The 16,837-nt window shown below is 55.7% G+C and overlaps 3 protein-coding genes across 3 annotated transcripts; all 3 read left to right on the top strand.

Moving 5' to 3' along the window:
* Nucleotides 1–20: 20 nt before the first annotated feature.
* Nucleotides 21–2,684, top strand: SPC98 (Spc98 family-domain-containing protein; the record flags this gene model as incomplete). The annotated part of the gene is made up of 2 exons (XM_083191621.1): nucleotides 21–157; nucleotides 227–2,684. 2 exons carry the CDS (start codon nucleotides 21–23, stop codon nucleotides 2,682–2,684), a joined length of 2,595 nt encoding a protein of 864 aa, XP_083052835.1.
* Nucleotides 2,685–7,924: 5,240 nt separating this feature from the next.
* Nucleotides 7,925–9,403, top strand: ACO1O0_002143 (DNA replication factor Cdt1 C-terminal domain-containing protein; the record flags this gene model as incomplete). The annotated part of the gene is made up of 1 exon (XM_083191620.1): nucleotides 7,925–9,403. One exon carries the CDS (start codon nucleotides 7,925–7,927, stop codon nucleotides 9,401–9,403), a length of 1,479 nt encoding a protein of 492 aa, XP_083052834.1.
* Nucleotides 9,404–11,028: 1,625 nt separating this feature from the next.
* ACO1O0_002142 (major facilitator superfamily domain-containing protein) lies at nucleotides 11,029–12,820 on the top strand (the record flags this gene model as incomplete). The annotated part of the gene is made up of 3 exons (XM_083191619.1): nucleotides 11,029–11,472; nucleotides 11,560–11,702; nucleotides 11,809–12,820. 3 exons carry the CDS (start codon nucleotides 11,029–11,031, stop codon nucleotides 12,818–12,820), a joined length of 1,599 nt encoding a protein of 532 aa, XP_083052833.1.
* Nucleotides 12,821–16,837: the final 4,017 nt, after the last annotated feature.

Raw genomic sequence — 16,837 nt, 5'->3', positions numbered from 1 at the left:
CAGAGCGCGACGATGCAGCCATGGCTCCCGACCGCGTCTCCAACGCCATCGACAACCTGATATCCCATATCATCCCTCGAGACCCAGCCGAAGACGATACCGCTGCCCAACGACGGCACGATACCTGCTTTGAGCTGGCAAAGAGCATCATTGACAGGTACTGATACCCAGGTGCCTAGTTGTCCTCTTAAGAGCCTCCATCTCGCTGACAGTTCCCCCTTCGCAGTCCTACCTCACCCGCCGTTGCGTCTGATGTCAACCATGCCTCGGACCTCATCAAGCGCAAGCTCATCCAGAGTAACCCTGGCCAAGCGCTGAGGTTTTCAAATCTGTACTCGAAACTCCTCTCTCTTCCGGTGCTGGAAAACAAGTGGGCCATCCTCTACCTCCTCTACCAACTAGCCGACTCGCCAGACCCCAATGAACCACTGCCTCTCAGCCCAGTCAAGCCGTCGGCACCCAATTACCGCGAGGCCATCAGCAGGGATTCGATAAAGAGACACGGACGCGACAAGTCAAGAGTGTCAGCATCAACTTCCCGGTTCGAGGAGGAGCAGTTCAAGGATGCCTTCCAACCCGAGGGGCTTAAAAAGTTCCCACCAAAGGAGTCGAAGCCATCGCATACCCAAGCCGATACCGAAGCACCCAAAAGAGATGTATCGCTCAAGTCGACACTTCTCGCAAGTAACTACTTGGAGATTGACCCTCCTGAGACGGTCATTCTTCGCGACCTCCCATTTACCTTTCAGGGATTGAGCTCCCTGACACTCCCCTTCACCAAACCAGACACGATCAAAATCCCCCCCACATTGCCGCTTCCTCTGGTCTCGCTTCTTCACACCCTAGCCGAGCCTTCACTCCTATATCGCCGCCTCCATACCTTCTGTGAGAGCCCAGCACAAGGGCTGTTGCACCAGAGCCTCAGGGCAGCGATTAGCAATGAGCTGAGATCATATCTCAGCCTCATCGCCACACTCGAGGGGCAGATTCGGAGGGCTTTGTCCACGATTGACGACGACGCCCCACGCGGAGGGATTGGCAAGGCCGGCGTAACCCTCAAGCGCTGTGTCGTATGGACCAGAGAAGCTACCATGGGTCTCCGGCTGATGAGCCTCATCGCTGAAGAGTCTGAGAATAAAAAGGGTGGCCAGCTGATATCGCTTATCCACAGTTTCTCCTCATCCCATGGAGATCCTGTTGTCGCCGCGTTTGCAGAGCGCTTACTGGGCAGCTTCACGAGGCCCTTCTACGACTTCCTGAGGCATTGGATCTACGACGGCGAGCTGTCCGACCCGTATCTCGAGTTCTTCGTTAGGGAGCAAGGTTCCAGCGGAGACCGCGCCAAGACCAAGGTGACGGGGAATGTTTGGGAAGACAAGTACGAGATTGACAAGGCCATGATCCCCACCATCATTACCCAAGACTTCGCCCAGAAGGTCTTCCTAATTGGAAAGTCTCTCAACTTCATCCGTCACAGCTGCGGTGACTCACTATGGGTAGAAAACTACTCCAAGGATGCTTCTAAGGAGCTACGCTATGGTGACACAGCGACGCTAGAGGCTTGGATCGACGAGGCCCACAAGACCACTATGAAGCGCCTCATTCATCTCATGGCCAACAAGTTCCACCTGTTTGAGCACCTCAAGGCGCTGAAAGACTACATCTTGCTCGGCCAAGGTGACTTCATCGCGCTTCTGATGGAATCGCTAGCCCCTAACCTGGACCGGCCTGCTGGTGCTCAGTATCGGCACACCCTGACAGCTCAGCTAGAGCATGCCATTCGTGGCTCCAACGCTCAGCACGATTCAGCAGAAGTCCTCCGCCGACTCGACGCGAGGATGCTGCAACTGTCCCATGGAGACATTGGCTGGGACTGTTTCACGCTCGAGTACAAGATCGATGCCCCCGTCGATGTCGTGGTGACAGAATGGGGCAACAGGCAATATCTCAAGGTGTTTAACTTCCTGTGGAGGATCAAGCGTGTCGAGTTTGGGCTCTTATCGACATGGCGCAAGTGCATGACGGGGTCGCGCGGCGTCCTACAGAGCAACGACCCGACCGTTGCACACACGTGGAAGTCCACCCGTGGCACGCTCGCCGAGATGATACACTTCGTGGGCCAGCTACAATACTATATCCTGTTCGAGGTCATCGAGTCGTCATGGGGCGAGCTCCAGAGCCGCATCCAGAAAGAGGACTGCACCCTGGACGACCTGATCAAGGCGCACACGACCTACCTCAACGACATCACGCACAAGGGTCTCCTCGGCCCCAAGCGGCGCGTACACGGTGCGGCCGAGGACGACGATCGCACATCCTACCTTGCGCAGCTGGGCGAGATGTTGCGCTTGATGCTAAACTACCGCGACTCGGTAGACGGTCTATACAGCTGGAGCGTATCTGACTTCACACGGCGGCAAGAGGCCGACGTGCGGAGCACCATCGACAACAGCGGCGGTGGCGCATTTCCGGGTCCCGAAGGCGGCGTGGCATCCGAGTTCCCCGTGCTGCAGGACCGGCTCCGGCAACTGGGGTCGTCGTTCCGGACGCGCCTCCAGCTGCTGCTGGGAGACCTGGCGTACCAGCCCGACGTGGACATGCGCTTCCTGGGTGTTGCCATGAACTTCAACGACGTATATCAGCCGGCGCGACGGAAGGCCAAGACATCGGCAGCGGCGGCTTAGGCTGGGTAAGGTACTAGTTATCGGCGAATAAGGTTGTCCTGGGCGAATAAAGTACTATGTAGACATCGGCAACCAACATCGAAGAAGGCAGGCGTTATTAGCGATATCAGGCAGAAGGATTTAAAGCTGAATTGAACGGAACGTATGATCTCCATTGGGTTTAATTTGTCACTCCAGGGTGTCGTCGTCAATTGTCTGCTGCCGGCGTTCCAAAGGTCAAACTGTCTCAGGCCCCCCGCGAAAAATGTCAGACAGGCGTGTCTCCAGTCCTAAAAATCTCGAAGATCCGGTTTTTCCAGAGACGAATTGCTACCCTGTGCAAAAGCAGATCAGGAAGTTTAACTCCGGGCAAAGGAATGTGGCTACCCCTATTGAACCCCTTAGTGTCTAGATCGATCGAGGGACGGGCTGGAAATCTACCTACGCTATGTTAGGGATGAAACCTAGGAGGCACCATACCGATTGTCTTGAGATACTAGTATTTGGGAGAACCTGTTTGGGAGATAATCATTAGTGCTCGAGAGCTGCCATGGACCAACCATTACCCTACAAGCGCAGTCTCATTCCATGGCCAAGGTAGATCTTACCGTACCTGTATCCCCAAAAAGTACCGTCAACTCAATACTCCTGTAATCAAGTACACCGGACGGACGGTTGGCGTTCCAAACCAACCAACTGCCTCAATATGAAAGAAGTATAGGATGTTGTTATTGGGAGAAGTTGAGACACGAGTAGTACTACTCCGCAGTACTACTCATATTACTGTTCGTACACGCTCTGAGATCTACGCCAGATGCGCGAGGATGTACCATGTATGCGGAACCATTGAATGCGCCGCGTCTGCGTGTTTTGAAGAAAAATCCTCCTTGCATACTAGTATGAGCACCGTCATTTAACCAACAAGAAACAAAATACCACGATCGCAGTCGGCACATGATGGGCATGGGAGCTTCAAGGTCGTGCCAAGAAGATTTGCCGGGGATCTGACGGGTAATGGATGACATGCTGCAAATATAGGTAATCTTCCCAGTTGCCATATTACCCAATACGGTGACGTCGGGCACATCAAGAGACCAGCCAAGCTTGCTGTGCTTTGAGGCGCATCAAATCTCCATGGCCTGGGGCACGAGTGTCCGCAGATCGGGATTCATGGAGTTGACGGATATTGGACCCCAGACCCGGCCTCGTGGCAGCTGTGGCCGCGTGGGTCGCCGATTCTTCGAGCTTCAGTTAAAACTCAAAAGGTCAAACCCAGACGGCCGCTGGAGTGGAATTGTTTCTGGTTGTTACATAGTACCAAGGTGCGGTGACATGGCCTGGTCACCGCCAGGTTTTGCTTTTGCTCGCGGCTGTATCCCGTCTGGGCATCCGTTACCTTCGTACGCAAACTTCCCATTCTGGTGCGTGCTGGCGCCATTGTTGATGAACAATAAAAGGTGGGATCAGGGCCGTCCTCCGACGGAAATACATGCATACATAGCGGCGAGCCCAGCCAAGGCGCCCTGGAGTAATATGAACGCCTTGACCCGACGGGCTTCTGTTAAATAAAAGGATTCCCAGTCAGCATCTCCTCTCTGCCCGGACAACCGGGATATTACCTACTAGTGTTCGTACCCAGCATGTCGTCAGACGCCAGACAGGGGCAGACTCAGGAGTCGCTGACTTCGCTGGGCCTTCTGGAACGTTTGTGACCCGCTCACGAGAAGCCAAGGCCCAAGCATGCAAGGGCCCAACTTCCTAAGCCGCCCAAGGGACCCAGGGGACCCAAGGGGACCCTGCTCCCTCCGGCTAAACCCACCACCCACGGTCTGGGGCAGGTCCCCTGTACTTTGCCGGTGAAAATTTCCCAGAATTTCAGTTCCTAATTCCTATTCACCACCTATTCAAGGCCTGGTCGGCGAAGCCACGGGCCCCGATTTGGTATTCCGCACGTACTATGTACCATAAGTAGTACTCCGTAGATGACGGTACATACGAGTACGAGTGCACTGTACTTCGTACTCTGTACTAATATAGCCGTAGTGCTCAGAGCTGCTCACAACGTTGTTCTTTGCTCGTTCTGCTCATGCTCCCAAACATTCCTGACACCTGGCCATGTCCTGGTCTTGTCAGCGGTGCGTCGGTGCCCTTTTAGGAGCGACAAGAGGGATCTATTTCGGTCAAGAGATAAGGGGATGAGGCGGCCCAACCGATGCGATATCGTTGTCGACGCTGACGTGGAGGTCTGTCGGGTATCTGAAGGATCGATAGAAGGCGGACGGGATGAAGCCCCCACGCCCACCCACACCCCAGAGTTTGCTCGCTGCCCATCTCTGCGAGGCGGCGACGCAGGCCTTTGGGCGCCGGGGCAGCGGTGATGATGTGTCCGTGCCCCTGTGGTTGCGTCCAGGGGGAACAGCAACGGAACAATGGCGGAGCAACACCCGGTCCAACGGCGGCGAATGCGCGGTGATTCACCGTCTCCTGTTCGAGCTGTTCGAGCTGCTCGAGCTGTCTGAGCTGTCAAGCGGTGTCTGACCGGTCCCCAGTCTTCCCAGACTCAGAGACCCAGACTGCCATCGCTTTTTTTTCCCTCCCCCATTTTCAAAATTGCTGCCTCTGCAAGCGTGACATGGACCATTGGACCCGAGCCCAACGAGACAGGGCTGGTCTCGGTCAATCAATCACGCACGCCCCGACCGACTCGGTGGCTCCAGTGAAATGAGTGGGCTACGTGTCTGGGGCCAGAGGCGCGACGACTAGACGACTCGACGAGGACAAGGAGCGCGAGCGCCTCCCTGAGGCTGGTCTCGAGCGCACATGTGCTGCACCCTCGGCCAATTGCCTGGCGGTCGGGCGCCGTGTGTTAATAATTACAGTGCACGAGATGACAAGTAATCTGTGCTGCGTACTATAATAGTACTACTCGTACTCGTAGGTAACGAAGCCGCCATGTAACGAGGTGGGTGTGTGTGGCCAGTGGTGTGGGTGTGGCCCGTGGGGACAGGGCGACAGGCTGACAGTAATAGCCTGACTTCAGCTTCCCCAGGTTTTCTTTCCCGTCTCCCGTCTCCCGCCTCACTGCGGCCACGCCCCCAGGACTGCCGCCGCCCTTCGCACGGTCGCACCTGCCTCCCCAGTCGGTTTGCCGAGTGCCAGTTTGCAAGTGCAAACAGCAAGTGCCCGTGCCAGTCCTCGTTGCTTGCTTGTTCTTGCCTTTTTAAATAAATTCATCCCCCTTCCTTCCTTCCTTCCCCCCTCCTCCGTGTAGCTTCCTCCCCAGACAAATAACCACCTTCTCCTCTCCCTGCTGAGACCATCTTGAACTACAGTAACCTTACTTAGCCTGCGTGTTATTAGCTACTGCTTCGCACCACCTACCAACACAAAACTTCTTCCACTCTCCCAAGCTCTGCTTGATTTCCAACTCGTCCTCCCATAGACCAAATTCTCAGGTATGATTCATATGCTCAGAATTCATGGCTTCTCTGGCTGACATCATCTCTTCACAGGTCTCGCCAAAAGACACCGTCAAGATGCCTAGCCGTCAGATCGTCGCACCTCTCCCCATCTCGCCCTCCCAGCACAAGCTCAAGCTCGGGACCCAAGACTTCTACAGCAGCATCAATGCCACCCTCGCCTCCAAGGCCGACCGCCGCCCGTCAACGCCCCACCAGGGAGACTACTCAGTCCCGGCGCCGCCGCCGCCCAGCCCCGTCAGCTTCCGACCCGACAACTGGCCCACCTCTACACGCTGCTGAGCGGGTCTCTTGAGGGCATTCGGGGCACGCCATCCTGTACCTTTCTTATCTCTGTTTCCGCAAATGGGCATTTAGATGGAGCGGAATGACTTCTGGGTTGTGCTTTTTGCGGAGTTGACGGGTGACTTATTTCTCTTCAAGTGTCAAGCGCTGGTTCACTAAGGGAAAAATTGGGACACGGAAACAGAGAATTTGCAATCTGAGAATTGCGCTGGAAATAGGAGCACGGGGGCTATAGATACTATCTTGCAATTCAATTTGCTTGAATTTGACAATACTTGGTTCCTACTAATTGCCATTGGCTTTGCTATTGCCATGCCTTGGCGTCCTAAGACCAGACAAACCTAAACCTCTTGCGATAGGACACAGGCTTTACCAATCAGGCCAGAAGGAACAGCTCTGAGCTGTGATTTGCAATTTGAGTGATACAAAGAAATAAGCCTGCATGTCGAGCTGGTACTGTGACTCCCCGTGCCGGCTACGTAGTATTGGTAAAATGTCAGCCCATCATCAGCGTGAAACTCAATGGCTCGTTCTACGCCTATCAAATCACTACTCACTCATGTAAATCACGGCCTCGGGCCGAGGAACAAGGATGCTTGCCTCGTCATGATGGCAAAAATAGTCTAAAGGGTGGCTCCTTTCCCGGGGGCATCGAAGTGTCTAATACGACAGCTCCTCGAGGGCTCCAGCGTTGTGGTCCAATGTCTCACCGGAAAATGACGAGCCTAGGAGATATGGGAGTTTGGGGAGCTGACGAGAGACCTTAAGTCCCAACATGTGAGGCTGGGAGGGGGGGAGACTTCCCATGTACTTCGTACGAACACGGGTCACAGGCTGCCAACTGTAATAAGACTCACTTTCGATCCATTGTGTCTTTCGGCAGTGCCTCAGCCGGTGACATCAATTACATCACTCTGCAACTCTAGGCGAAGGGGTGCATGGAAGATGCGGAGAGTCACTCGGGCGCTACCGGCGACGTTGTAAGCCTCGGACAAGGTCGAGGAGAGATGCCCCAGGGGCCAGCGGCGCAGGGTCGATCCCACGTGCGGTTGCTGGGCTGCAGTTGAAAAGCGCGTGCAGCTCTGGCAGCTCCAGAGTCCAGGGTGGTCCAGTCACCAGTGTCCGTGGCACTGCCAATCATGTCCTACCGTCACCGACTTTTCTGGCACGGAGCGGGTGGATCCACTTTACGCGGTGATCGCGTCTGAAAACGCGCCTGGACGCGTCCGTCTCGGCCCAGCCCTTCGATAACATTTCATTTCCTCGCCCCCACTCGGGGATCATAGCTTCCTGTTTCTCAATTCTGGGCATTGCACCTGCATCTTCTTCAATTCTCCCCCCTCAGCAAGCGTTGGGAAACTGCATTGAACTATCACTTCCTTTCGAGCATCGCAAAGTACTTGCCAGTTTCTAGTTTCTGTTCAGGGGTTCCTCCCTTCCCAAGTCGTCCCATCTTCAACCAGCCATTACGCCTTCCACCCAAAAGAACAACTACCCATGGCCCGCCCAGCAAAGAGAACAAGGCAGCCCGAGACTGTCGCCAACCAGAGCATCAGCAGCTTTGGCCGCGTCTCCAAAGTCCACTTGCCTCCGACCCCAGGCAAGAACCTGAAGGCACCCGCATCGTCGACTGAGCCTGCATCTTCCAAGAAACGCAAAGCCTCCTGTATCGAGGTCGATCCTGTCCACCACAAACTGACACCTCGCACCGTGTCCTTTCCTCCCAGCAGCGGCGACGAATCAGACGCCCCATCGAAACGATCGAAGCGCTCTTGTCGCCGGCAGCAAGAGCCCCAGCTGGCCACGACTGACGCGCACTCGGCTGTCCCATCCAAGGTTATCAAGAGCAAACGCACCGCCAAGACAGCCCCTACGCGGACTGAGTCTGCCCATAAGCCCGCAGATCCCACCGTTATCGCCGAATCTCGGCAGTCGGCCAAGAGGACAATCCAGACCAAGATTGACGCCAGCTTCAAAAAGTCCAACAAGGTCCCCGTCGAACATGAGTTTCCCCCGCATCTGGCAGAGCTGGTGGATCTCCACCGGTCTTTTCTCAAGACGGTCATGGTCCAGATCGCCCATAATGGCAGCAATGTGCCCATCGATATCCGCTCTCTCGCCCCCCACATTGCTCGGTCATGGGGCAAGCGCCAGGTCACTATCGAGGATATCCGCCGCTGCGTCGCCATTCAGGCATCGCCAGAGCGACACATGGTGTCCCCCTTCATCGTATCCGACTATGGCCGCGGCAAGGTCTGCATTGAGCTAGACTCGCGCCACGACGAGACTTCTGTCAACGAGGACAAGCTGTGCAGGCAGTTCGAGAACAACCTCAGCTGTCTGTATGCGAAGCGTGCCGCCGATGAGGTGACTGGTGTGGATATACCCCTCGAGGGTCTCTCCCTCAGCGACCTCCCCCAGGCGGCCATCACCAACATGGACCTCGGCCTCAAGGCCAACCCCATCCTCGCCAAGGGTCAGCACGCCCTCACCGAGCTCAAGAACGGCGTCGCGGCCAAGCAGCAGGAGAAGGAGACCCAGCAGCAGGCCGCCAGCAGCCCCATGCTTAACGCCGACGGCACCAAGATGAGCCTTCTCGACCGCATCCGCTTCAAGCAGCTCGCCAGGGAGAGCGGGCCCCTCCCGCCGTCCGGGCCCGAGATTGAGCGCCGTGCCGCCCTCAACCGCGTTGCTAACGTGTCGGCGACCATCTCCATGCTCAGCCTGTCCAAACCGCCCTCGCTGCCGCGCCAAGCCTTTACCATGCAAGCCATCCTCGAGCGGCTCAAGGACTCGCTGCGGGTGCCCATCTCCAAGGAGGAGGCCACCAATTGCGTGCGACTCATTGCTAGCGAGGTAGCGCCCGAGTGGCTCCGTGTGGTAACGATTGGCGGTCGCGAGAATGTCGTGGTGCAGAGGAACCAGCAACCAGTGGATCGTGTGATCCAGGAGCGGGTGCAGAAGCTGCTGGCGTGAGGATGTAGCTTGTGGAGGGTATATTGTTATTTTACAGATGCTGTCTTTTTTGGTGTTGGATTGGAGATGGAAGATACCACTGACGAGGGCATTGCTTATTGTGAGCGTTACGGCGGGTGTCTGAATTTGCCATTACATGGCATAGGAAGCTTTGGAGTTGGCGTTCGGTATAAAAAGCCCATTGGTAGGTATGTGTACTAGGTACCTTGGCGTAGAATCATTATTGGAGTTGGATTAGCTAATTGAGATATATTTGGCTAATACGGAGTACTGTTGACTCATATAGTGCTCGCTGGCTGTCGTTGATTTGCAGGTCCCAATGTCCCAGTTGTACATCAGAATGCGAATACATCGCCAGAACAGCAGAAGCTCTAGTTTAACCCCAATACACGACCATAAGTACTCACATTTGATGATTAATATCGCTACTGATATACTAGATAAGCTAGGCTTTTAAACTCCGGCTGCCTCTGGCTAAGGAGTGCCGTCTCCACCTCGGTTATATTCAAGCCTTGCTTCTAATTACGAGATGGTTACGAGGGCCATAGTAAGTCTTTATATATGAAGTACGAATACTACAGAGATGTACAGGGCTGCCATAGAGCGGTCTCCCTTGGTTGGAGTTTTCCGTATTACTATAGCGTATACGGACCATAGATGTTATCCAATGTGTGGCCGTACTCACTGGCTGTGCGTAGCATTGATTTGTATGCCACGATGCAATGATTCATCGCTGAGCATATCGGAGTTTCCTGCTCTGCAGTGTAACATTCGGAACGTATGTTGTCTCTCCGACGGCGACTCCGACGCTCGGCGCCCACAGCAACCTCCGCCGGCTTCCAACTGGTCAGCACCACTCCCCAGTCGATATGTAGGTAATAGATGGTTCGTCGCTTTCGGCAACTCACTCCCGTGGCCGCCGCCCACGGGCTACGGGCCACGATCGGCCTTTGAATGTTGCCGACTTGTCTTGGCATGCCGAAGGTGAAAAACTCTTACTTGTGGCAATGTCTTGACAGGGCCGTGACCTCAAGTAGACACACTCGACTTGCAACTCCTCCGTACGGCGGACGAATGTTGTCGAATGCCGTTCCACGCTAAGCTCGGCAGTGAATGATACTGGACTGATACATGGAACAGTGTCCGGACATAGCCCGGGCAGAGACATAGATGCCATTCGCAGCTCCCAAATGGGGGGGACTGTGGAGACGCGTACAAGGGATAGAGACTGGAGTCAACGGCTCAAGGCGGTACTCCATACTACGGGTACCGATGTTCGGGGAGGACCACCGATCCATAATATATGTAGCCGTTTGCGCCCCTCTGCTGCCATGCATCAGCCGTCCCTCCAGAGTTAACATAGATGCTTATCCTGGTGCGCTTCTGTGGTTGAATCATACCATTCACAACCCGCTCTTTGGGCGTCCATCAATTGCCTGTAGTTACCATAGTAGCTCACCGGCAGCTTCAAAGAACAGTTGTTACTTGGTTCCCCTCCCCCCTGCTCATTTCTGCTCGTCTCTACTCGTCGTTGTCTTGCGGCGTCTCCTATGCGCCCAGAAGATAGGCTCCTACTCACCCACCCGGAACCAGACGAGTGTTGGACGCTCGCGCCCGCATAAACGATGAAGCCTACAATGGGGGAGACGCGACAGCTGCCGGCTGAGCGGGAATCCAACTCAGTGTCCAGTGACCAAGGAATACAAACGGAGCCCATCAAGGTGGTTCCTGCTCCGGGCGGGAACCTGTACCGCACAGGGTCCCACGTGTCCGGGCATGACAACCTCGAGCCGCCCGAGGAACCAAAGGACCGGTACACGGAGGACGGGGACGAAGTTTACGAACGGCTAACCAAGCAGCGCAAGGTTGGTATCGTGGCCGTCCTGTCCTTCTGCGCATTTCTGTCGCCCGTATCGAGCACAAGTATCCTCGCGGCGACGCCCGAAGTCGCCACCGAGTACGACACGACGGGCTCCGTCATCAATTTGAGTAATGCCGCGTACATGGCCCTCATGGGCGTGTCACCCATCGTCTGGGGACCCATGAGCCAGGTTTTTGGCCGACGAATTGTGAGTTGTCTCCTCCTTGCTTTACTTCCTTGTGGATATGGCCTGCCTAGGTTTGGAAGCCTAGGACTATGCTGACGGGCCATGCAGATCACGCTCATCACCGCCGCGGCGTTTCTGGTGCTTAGTCTAGGGACAGCGTTGGCGCCAAACCTGGCAGCCTTCTTTGTCTTCCGCGCCATCTCTGCATTCGAGGGGACTGCCTTCATCCTCATCGGCGCAGCCTGCATCGGGTAAGCGAATACACACACACACGCACACACACACACACCATCATGGAATAGCAGCCATTTCTTGACCCACGTTGGTCAAGAGGCCCGCATGCTGACGGGCCACAAGTGACATATACCGCCCCACGGAACGCGGCACGGCTATGGGATGGTTCATGTCGGGGACGCTCATCGGGCCCGCGTTCGGGCCATTCCTGGGCGGCATCATCGTGACCTACTCGTCCTGGAGGACCATCTTCTGGCTGCAGACGGCCCTGGCGGGGACCGGGCTGGTGGGCGTCTTCTTCCTCGTCCCAGAGACTATCCACCGCAAGAAGATTGCCGACCTCGAGGGCCTGCCGCGCAAGCAGCGCACCCACGCGATTCTGGGCATGATCAATCCGCTGCGGGTGCTGCGCTGGTTCCGTCACTTGAACCTGTGCCTCGTCGCGATTGCCAGCTCCTCCCTCGTGTGGAACATGTATAGCTTGCTGACCCCGATACGGTACGTCCTGAATCCGCGCTTCAACCTCGAGACGCCGCTGCTGTCTGGGTTGTTCTACCTGGCGCCGGGATGCGGGTACCTGCTGGGGACGTTTGGCGGTGGCCACTGGGCCGACTGGACCGTCAGGCGGTGGATCGGGAAGCGCGGCCGTCGCGTCCCTGAGGATCGGTTGCGATCGGTGTTGCCGTTCCTGGGTGTCGTGATACCGGGATGTGTGCTCATCTACGGGTGGACGGTAGACCAGGAGAAGGGAGGCATCCCTGTACCGGTAATAGTGCTGTTCCTCCAGGGGATTGCCCAGCTCTTTTGCTTCCCGGCGCTCAACACGTACTGCCTGGATGTGATGCCCGGTCGCGGGGCCGAGGTGGCAGCAGCTAACTTCTTCATGCGGTATCTGGCCGGGTGCCTGGGGACAGGTGTGGTTCTGCCCATTGTCCAGTCCATTGGGGTGGGATGGTTCTCGACTATCTCCGCCCTGTTGATGGTGGCATCTGCGGGGGGCCTGATGGTGGCTATCCGACGAGGCGACGGCTGGGTGAGCAAAGTCGAAGACGATAACGTCCACGGCCGCCCGGGGGAGTTGACATCGCAAGCGGAGGGTTCGAATCGAGTTAAGACCAAACCTGTTGGCGGATAGGGGGATGGGCCTACGGATACCAAGGAACTGGTATAAGTAGTTAGCATAATCTTGGAGTCCTAGTCTGTATTAGTTCATTAGCGCACCACGAGGTTTGCGACCGTAATTACGTATTACTAAGTTGCCTTTCGCGATTCGTGGCCCTATATACGTAGTACGTATGATGATCTGGTCCACGCGTCCCGAGCCCCGGATTCCGACTTCATTGTGTGGGTCGAAGGGTGTTGATGGGTCACAAGAACCGGATCTTCGGCTTCCACCGACGTGTAACTTCATCGCAGTGGCTGTCGGGACGACCAATCGTCGATCGGTCAGCACGGTGCCCATATATGTCCCAGCCCCCAGAAGTACTGGTTGCCATCGATGGTCGTTGGCAGTTGTTGATCTTTGCATCCAAACATACTGTACGGTACTGCATTACTACCTACTTATGTACGGGCAGCGACCACGGACGAGGACGATTCGGATACTTGGATCTGGTACCGTAGGTCAGCATTGATGACTGGTCATACTTGACAATACTCGTAGTAATACTACTACGAGCATCACCCCCGTCGCTCGCCGCTCGGACACTCCCCGTCGTGTGCTCTGCCGTGAGTGCTGATCAAACCAACTCTATTCGTAATACATAGTAGTCGTTAATACGAGTATACGAGTAGTTAACTAGGAGCTATGCGTGCGTGTGCATATGCAACACATACGAATACTTCGTAATACTACCATAGTATACTAGTAATATGCCGTAGGAGTTAGAAAGGTTTGGTATCCCTGCGAGATCTCAGTCAGATAACAGACTCTGGAGCTGATTCGTGAACTCACATACACAATGCCGGTCGGCTGGTACTCGTATCTGTATTGGTACATATTACGGATACCTTCGTAGCAATACCACGAGTAGGAATCGGAGCCGTAGGTCGCAGGACCAGTTCCCGAGCCGGCCCTGACTCGAGACACGGCTCAAAAGCAAACTAGAATCAGGGATCGTGGCATCAGATATCTGCCCGTCGCCACGAAGGATGGCCCTACGACAATCCCATGTCAAATAGCGATCTCATAGGCCGGCATCCCGTCTCGCGATGTCTCGGCTCTATCAGAACATTGAAAGATAGACGTCATTTATTTCAGTATCAAGTCTCGATGGACTTTGCCGACCCAAATGACGAGCCACGAAATCCACGCCGTTTGTTCGCAACTCAGCCTTTCGTGGTACTAGGTACTCATACATAGTATTCGTATGTAGATCTATTATCACGCAAATATGAGGTCGACGCTAGCGCCAGGGTCTCCCTGTTGAGAAGAAATTAAGGGTTTGAGTTTGTGGCACCGTATCCGTGATTGCCTACCTCGTAGCATATCACGGAGCGCAAGGGCCCGGGCTGTCTCTTTTGAAGTATTATTCGTGTGTTTGGGTGCCGTGGGTATTAGGTCAGCACTGAACGAGTGAGCATGTTCTGTAGGTATTGCCGAGAGGACTTGAACCCGGCCATTGATAACGGAGCCGTGGGGGGTCGAAAGGAGCCGGCGGCGAGACGAGACACGGGGTGGTCGTGGCCAAATCGCGGCGAAATTGCTGTCTTCCTGCGGACAAGGGTCCTGTGCCCCCCTGTTTCACCATGCATCTTCGGCGGATGGCAGGTAACATGTTGCAGCAGACAAGAGGTGCTCAAAAAGCTTGTCTCGGAGAGACCTGGTAAGGTGCCAAGGGCTGGGTTTGCCTGCTGTCAACGGCTTGCTGCGTTGGATCTGTACATGAGCTGCGTGCATTCCAGGCCACAAGTTGCCACCATGCCAGGCACTGTTTAGTGTTCACTGTGGTTGTTCGGCGCAATATAAAATAACAACGGCGACTGATAGTGGTGCCATTTCCCGAAGTTTGGCGAGATTTGGCCAATCCAGAGTCGCATGGTGAGAGGACAGGGCTCCTCTCCTCTGTTGCAATGGGGGTCCCAACATTGCAATATTGCAATACTGTCAGTGGCCCTTTTGGGTGCTGTGAAGAAGCCCCCCTGTTTGGCCGCACCAGGCTGATTGCAAGGACTGGGATGGTGACGACTGGCGGTCATTCGAGCACAAACAGTGACACCACGGACAACCAGCGCAGCAATTGGTAGTGGTGACACTGGTGAGCTGCCAATCTGTCTGCCCACGAACCCCTGCCTTCTGTTGGCGCTCCTCCTTGGTGCCTATGACGGCATATTGAGATGTCGATCGCTGGCGAGTCTTGGCGAACGGGCTGGCAGCGCCGCGACAGCGAGTCCGACCCTGCCATCGAATCAGAGAAGCTGTACGATACGAGTACATACGCAGCATCGACTATGTACGAATAGTAGAAGCCCCATGGCGCCGGCGCCCGCGGGTTTTCTAGTGGTTCTTCTAGCGGCATCTTTCCAGCCAAGCGCTGGTAAATTGTCAGATTACAGTTGCCACTTGTTGAGCGAGTTTCGGGACGCGTGTCCTCACGACACGAGATGCCCTCCACCCGATACGGGCCGCTGGGGCGGGCGATTCTTGGAACGGCGAGCCGCACCCTCGAGAGCGACTTTTGCACGAATACTCGTAGACATTTGTACAATATGTATCCGTACTCTTACTGTGGAGCAAGGCATGATAGTAATCGGGACGATATGAGAACCCGACTCAGGCGAATGAAGGGGTTGTGGAGCCGGTGACGGGAAGGGGAAAAAAAAAGGTGATAAGGGTAGAGGGACCACCTGGTTTAGGAGGTGATTTTCTTGGGGAGGGGCGCGAGATGGGGGGCTCAAAATGAGCAAATGGGCAGGTGGAGCAGGAGTCATCCTGGAGGAATTACGAGTTTGTGCGTGCCTCCTTTGTGTCCCAGGACCCCAGGTGGACGTTGACCCATGATGAGCCAATGGCCCTCGTCCTAGCACGGCCGATGCAGGAGCGAGGGACGCATTTGCTGACCGCGTCGCTCATCCTCACGGGCTGTCTGCTGTTACTGTACGAAGTACGGAGTACCAAGTGCTCCATCAGATTAGCACCGCCCATCAAACCCGAAGTTGGGCACATTCTGGCTTTTCACGTTGCGAGCCTCCTCCAGCTCTGCCGCTGATCTTCCATGCCCTTTTCTCCTCCGCTCCCCCCCTACCTGCTCTGAAATTCTGATTCCGCCCTCTGCTCTGTCTGCCCTTCTCTTCCGGCTCTTCCATTAGTCTCGTCGAATCCGATTTCCCGTCGCTCGGGCGCCGTTTTGACTTCTCACTTAATACCTTACTTTGTCGGCCGAGCCTGTCTTAGCCTCGACTTTATTTGATCTCCCGGGAACTCGCTTCATCCCTTTTTTTTAAGCCACCCACCTGCGCGTGTGTGGCTCGTTTTTTTTTCCCCTTCCGTTGCAGTGCGCATTCCGCTCGTGTCGCAACGCGTCTGAACTGGGCTCTCCCTCTGCCTGTGTCAAAGCAGAACTCATTTCGCTTCTTACACTTCCACCTACCCCCCTCATCTCTCCGGGCCATTCTTCCGGTAAATCCGACCAACGTTTCGGGCGGCAGCCAGGAAGCTTCTTACAGCGTTCCAGTCCTGCCTAGGCGGTGGGCCCTCCACTCGACCAGAAAGTTTCGAGACCCCAACGCCCCCCAGCCCTCCCGATTCAGGTCATTCACTCGGGCTCCCAGGCTATTATTGCCAGCTCAACCAGGCTACCTCTCCGGGAAATCAGTGGGCTCGCCTTCGCTGAATCCTTCGCCGCCACCCCACGTGCAGTGCTCCAAGCCACTGCCTCTGCAGCCAGTTAGCGCTCTGCCCAGCGTCTGCCCGCTCTAACCGCCTCCTGCGCCATTCCTGGTGCGGCTGTGTGCACCCTCCGCCTTCTGCCCACCTCTCTACCCTGCCTCGCACCAAAACCTGCCAGCCCTTCGCTGCGCAACCGCCCCCCCCTGGTTTCCCTCACCCTCTCTCTCCTCGGCCACCTCCACCCCTTTCAAGTCACGCTGTGGTTTCGGTTCCTCGCCCAGCTCCTTGCCTCTCGTTCCACCTCCTCCCTACGCCTCCACCTCC

Source organism: Amphichorda felina, assembly GCF_050947745.1.
Source record: "Amphichorda felina strain 45539 chromosome Unknown scaffold_2, whole genome shotgun sequence".
NCBI lineage: Eukaryota > Fungi > Ascomycota > Sordariomycetes > Hypocreales > Bionectriaceae > Amphichorda > Amphichorda felina.
Note: the sequence above shows the minus strand (reverse complement) of the source record. Positions and strands in the feature narration are given on the sequence as shown.